Raw genomic sequence first — 6027 nt, 5'->3', positions numbered from 1 at the left:
CCTGAAGTTTCTCCACTCTTATCCTCCTACATATGGACGTGACCTCCTGCACTTTCGGCCTCACAATCCCAATTTCACTGCAGATTAAATAATGATCAGTGTCATAAAAGAATCCCCTGAATACACGTGTGTCCCTCACAGCCTTCCTGAATTCCTGATCTGTTATTATATAGTCAACGACAGATCTGGTTCCCCTGGCTTCCCAAGTATACCGGTGAATGTTCTTATGTTTAAAAAAGGAGTTTGTGATTACTAAGCCCATACTGGCACAGAAATCCAAGAGTTATTTCCCGTTCCTGTTGGCCTCCATATCCTCTCCAAATTTACCCATAACCTTTTCATACCCTTCTGTTTGATTTCCAATCCTGGCGTTAAAATCACCCATGAGCAGAACACTGTCCTTGTCCTTTACTCTAACAACTACATCACTGAGTGCCTCATAAAAACTATCCATCTTATCTCGATCTGTCCCTTCACAATGCAAATATACTGACACAATCCTAATTTTCTTGCTAGACACTGTCAAATCTATCCAAATCAGTCGTTCGTTTACATACCTTATTGCAACTACGCTGGGTCCCATTTCTTTGCTGATGTAAAGCCCTACACCCCATTGTGCTATTCCTGCTTTGACTCCTGACAGGTAGACCTTGTATTTTCCCACTTCCTCTTCTTTCTCACCCCTTACCCGAATGTCACTAACAGCTAAAACGTCCAGCCCCATCTTACTTGCAGCCTCTGCCAGCTCTACCTTCTTCCCAGAGTAGCCCCCATTGATATTAACAGCTCCCCATCTCATTACCATTTGTTTGCCAAGTCGTATCTTAGGAGTCCCTGGTTTGTCAGTTAGAGGTGGGACTCCGTCACCTCCAAAGGTCAGAGGCATTTTGCTCTGATTGTTGCCAGCATCATTTTTAAAGTACCAGGGAAGCAGGTTGCTAACCTTACTTGCCCCGAGTCCCATTGGGATTTATCCCTAACGGTTGAGGGACTAACCGGTGGATTTGGTAGTCTTTGCCGTATGAGCACAAAGGTGACCACGACTCAAGAATATGTCCGAGATGCCCAGCCTTATTCCAAAGTAACTGGTATCCCGACTGTCGGGACCAATTACTTGGCCACTCATACGTTGCCCGTGGTTCATGAACTAGGACATGACTACAGGAACCCACACCATGAACCATGGTTTTTATTATAGTTAAAATGGTTTTTGAAATCCGGGTTCGAATCCCCGTCTGGGATAAATTTTCGTATGTCACCAATAAATTATGCAGCTGATGTTTAATAATATTCCAACTTTGGCAACACTGTTCTTATAAAATAACACTGGCCCAGAAAATACGGTCTCGGACACAAACAAAATGAAAATAAAAATAATGCCGCACTACGAACGAATTATCCGAAGAGAATGAAAATCAGGAAGTTTGTTGTACATGTATAGACAAATAAGTGATTACAATTAGTGAAAAATTAGGTGATTTATTCAAGAGAAAGAGCTGCACAAATTGAGAAAGTCAGTAACGTGTTGGTCCACCTTTGATGCAAGGAGTTGTTCTGCTTGGCATTGATTGACAGACTTGCTGAACGGGTTTTTGATGGATATTGAGCCAAATTCTGTTCAATTAGCGCGTTAGCCCCTCAAAATCCCGAGCTGGTTGGTGGGCCCTGCCCATAATGCTCCAAACGTTCTCAGTTGGGGTCTAGCGGTTCTAGGCGCTTCAGTCTGGAACCGCGCAACCACTACTGTCGCAGGTTTGAATCCTGTCTCGGGCGTGGATGTGTGTTATGTCCTTAGGTTAGTTAGGGTTAAGTAGTTGTAAGTTCTAGGGGACTGATCACCTCAGATGTTGAGTCCCATGGTGCTCAGAGCCATTTGGAGCAATACCGTCGACATACCGCTGTGCTGTGACAGTACCGCAGATGACAATCGAAGGGTTCCCTCTATGAAAAGAAATGGCATCTGTGTCCATCACTCCCGATTCTCGGATTACCTGCCGGGTACCGCTGGTCACCAGCGCTCAGTTCGAAGTGGGACTCATCACTGACGATAAATCTACACCAAACAATGAGATTCGAAGCCATAGACGCGTCTGAATACGCCCAGACAGCGGTGACAGACCAACATGACTGCCACCCACCATTCGGCCCCACGACTAGGAATGATTGTCTGGGGTGCCATTTCTTTTCATTGCAGGAGCCCTTTTGTTGCCATCTGCGGCACCATTACCGCACAGTAGTCATCATCATCATTATCGTGAGGCCTTATTCCCTCTGCAACGCGGAGTCGGCCTTTTTACTACTGATTTGGCAGTGCTAGTTGCAGAGGGTGGCCAGATGCCCTTCCTGCCGCTACCCCGAACCCCCTGGGACGGAATTAGTGTATCCCAGCTGTCGGCATCTAGTGTAAGCCATGGAATAGTGCGAACATGTTTCAAATGTCTGTGAGACATGTAACTGAGGCGGAACGTGGATTGGTTCAAATGGCTCTGCGCACTATGCGACTGAACTTCTGAAGTCATCAGTCGCCTAGAACTTAGAACTAATTAAACCTAACTAACCTAAGGACATCACACACATCCATGCCCGAGGCAGGATTCGAACCTGCGACCGTAGCGGTCGCTCGGCTCCAGACTGTAGCGCCTAGAACCGCACGGCCACTCCAACCGGCCGGAACGTGGGGACCAGCCCGGTATTCACCTAGTGGGATGTGGAAAACCGCCTAAACACCTCATCCAGGCTGGCCAGCATATCGGCCCTCGTCGTTAATCCGCCGGGCAGATTCGATCCGGGGCCGGCGCGCCTACCCGAGTCCAGGAAGTAAAGCATTAGCGCTCTTGGCTACCCTGGCGGGTACCTGTACCTGTAATATTTCTGGCTTAGTCAGCCATCATATTAGGCTCCAAGAAGCTGTTCCCAGAGCAGCGGAGATGCAAGAAGTATACATGGTGTGAGGTACCTTTGAGAAAGACCGCCTGCATAATGGTACTGCTCTGTGATTGGCTGCTGTGTTCGGAGCAAGGGCTCCAAAACGTTAAAGTACGACCATTATTAGTTAAGCTACTCATTGGAATGACTTCACTTTTTAATATAAATATCTCTCAACAGCTGACTATCGATCAGTCGTTTTAGAATTATTAAAAACAGTTTAAATCAGAGACAAAAGACTGACGAAATTTAAGACGAAGCACTTGGGAAGCGTTCGGGTCACGCCTTTTCTGGTATGGAGCGCGAAATGTTTCGCGCTGATCGTCACTCTGGATTAGGCAGTCGAGAAGAACAGACATGTTGTCTGTCGTAGGATGTGCTTCCAATTTTCATTTAAGTTCCCGTTCGTCACTCTGGATTAGGCAGTCGAGATGTACAGTCATGTTGTCTGTGGCAGGATGTGTTTGCCAGTATTCAGTATTAAAAGATTCACTCCGGTAGTCATGAGGCACAGACACGTGGCACAAATAGTGTAAAGATACATTTTCGTAAACATTGTGTTTGATCATGTACTTTTCTGTACCAGAAGGTGTTGTATTAAGGTCATGTAGTCTTCTCGTGTGGCTATATTAAAATATGCGAGTGGCATCCCAAAGAAGTGATACATTATTTCAGAACAGAACCTCGCTAAAAGTCAGTTTCAACCTCAAGATACAGAACCTACGACCGGCGTGTTGTTTTCTGCGCTGGGGACATCAATTTGAAGACAGTAGGTTAGTGAACAATAACAGAACTTTCGTATTCCACACAGTGCAGTGGAAACAACTAGGCGCCTCACGTGTACTGCATGCACAGAACAAATGTGCTCAGTGACACGTCATCTGCAGCAATGCAGAGGAGGTAAAGGAGGACGATCCTTATTAACACCAACAAACAATACATTCTTCCTTTTTTGCCGTATACCGCACAGTAGTACGTCGACAACATTCTACGATCAGTTTTGTTGCCCTTCATTGTAAGCAATTTGCGCTTACATTTCCGCACGATAATGCCCGCCCACACACGGCGAGAGTTTCCGCTGCTTGTCTTCGTTCCTGCCGCAGCCTACCTTGGACAGCAAAGTCGCCAGATCTCTCACAAACTGACAACGTTTGCAGTATAATGGGCGGGGCCTGCCAACCATCTCCCGATTTTGGCGAACTAACGCGATCATTGAACACTTTTTGGCACGATGTCCTTCAGGATTTCATCAATCAATGTCAAGTCGAACAACTCCGTGCATGAGGGCCAAGGTCGACCAACGCGTCACTGACCTGTTTAATTTGTAAAACTCTTCCTCTCGAATAACTAATCCAGTTTTTCTGAAATTGTAATCATTTGCTTGCCTTCGTAGCGCGTTTCTTTTTGTCTTAGGGTGTAATTTACGGGCCAGTTTCATTTTCCTCACCCTGTTTATGTCTATCAGTGTGTGGAAATAATTCGAACCCTCCCTAAACGTTTCAGAGGAAGCCTACGGAGCAATATGTCGCGTAATTTGTCTCGCGCACCGCACTACACTATGAGTACGACGATGCTGGCCGCGGTCGTAAGTGGGTCTTCGCCAGACGCTGAGAAATCTCGAGGACGGACGAGAAGGAACGTTACAGCTATCGTGAAAAGCTCTCCGTTACACGGTACTTCAACTGGCCACAGTACACTCCCTCTTGAGTTCCGGATTAGGAAAAGGGGAAAGGCACAGCGCTCCGAATCCGAGATAACTTGCCGAGCAGTCCTCGCTATCGGAGCCTGGTATCGACCACACAGTTGCCGTTTTAAGCCCGACGACAAGTCCGAAGTACTGCGGAACAGTCGCCGCAAATGCGGGGCTTAATTTCGCTGTAACAAGCGTGCGCGCGCACAGCGCCAGGCAGCTCCCACTCGGCGGATTACGATCCCGCCGTTTAACTTATGGACTTACGGCTGTGGGGGAAAAATGGAGAGGGGGGAAAATGCTAGTTGCAGACAGCGGAAACGGCACTCTAAAAGCCGCGCAATGCGTGCGGAGGACTTGTCTGTTAGCGAACGAGCGGCCGGCAGACAGAGCAAACCGGATTTGAGGCAAATAAAACAAGCGATCGATAGGGCGGTTAGATGAGGCAGAAACGTGATGCGAAAGAGTGCAAGGCGGGAAGCGGGCGATAGGGGGCTGCCGCATGCTCGTCGGGATGAGGAGGGGGTAGTCGCTGGTGGAGGGGGCAACCGTGGTGGATAGAGAGGGGAGAGGACCTGTGCCAGTAACCCTAACGGGCGCGAACGACCTGCAAAAGCGCGAGTTGCGGAAACAGCAATTCCGGCAAGCGGTTTTAACGACTTTTCTGGGGTTCAGGTCGAGCGCAGACATATATAGTACACACCTACTTACTTCCGTATTACTTTTTCATGTGTTTTACCTTGGAATGAATCCAGATGTGAAAATGAACAGGGGCCTATAAAATGCGTTTAAATTTCACCTGCTTATGTTTAGAGCTGTAACCGTCGCTCGGATAATTAAAGACGCATTACTTTTTGTCCACAATTTCAGCGCAGTTACTCAAATTGTGTTATCCGAAGTTATATACACTACTGGCCATTAAAATTGCTACACCAAGAAGAAATGCAGATGATAAACGGATATTCATTGGACAAATATATTATACTAGAACTGACATGTGATTATATTTTCACGCAATTTGGGTGCATAGGTCCCGAGAAATCAGTACCCAGAACAACCAACTCTGGTCGTAATAACGGCCTTGATACGCCTGGGCATTGAGCTTCGATGGCGGGTACAGGTACAGCTGCCCATGCAGCTTCAACACGATACCACAGTACATCGAGAGCAGTGACTGGCGTATTGTACGAGCCAGTTGCTCGGCCACCATTGACCAGACGTTTTCAATTGGTGAGAGATCTGGAGAATGTGCTGGCCAGGGAAGCAGTCGAACATTTTCTGTATCCAGAAAGGCCCGTACAGGACTTGCAACATGCGGTCGTGCATTATCCTGCTGAAATATAGGGTTTTGCAGGGATCGAATGAAGGGTACAGCTACGGGTCGTAACACATCTGAAATGTAACGTCAAAGT

The 6027-nt window shown here is 47.2% G+C and overlaps 1 protein-coding gene across 1 annotated transcript; it reads right to left on the bottom strand.

Annotated features, from left to right (window-relative positions):
• Positions 1-283: 283 nt before the first annotated feature.
• LOC126152314 (craniofacial development protein 2-like) lies at positions 284-964 on the bottom strand. Its single transcript, XM_049915999.1, has one exon. The coding sequence runs from the start codon at positions 962-964 to the stop codon at positions 284-286; it is 681 nt and encodes a 226-aa protein (XP_049771956.1).
• Between the last annotated feature and the right edge of the window lie 5063 nt (positions 965-6027).

The sequence above is a fragment of the Schistocerca cancellata genome, chromosome 2 (genome assembly GCF_023864275.1).
Source record: "Schistocerca cancellata isolate TAMUIC-IGC-003103 chromosome 2, iqSchCanc2.1, whole genome shotgun sequence".
Lineage (NCBI taxonomy): Eukaryota > Metazoa > Arthropoda > Insecta > Orthoptera > Acrididae > Schistocerca > Schistocerca cancellata.
This window is presented reverse-complemented; position numbering and strand designations above follow the sequence as displayed.

Excerpts from the sequence above, each read along its gene's own strand:
- LOC126152314 (XM_049915999.1), bottom strand. The coding sequence starts at position 964 with ATGGGACTCGGGGCAAGTAAGGTTAGCAACCTGCTTCCCTGGTACTTT.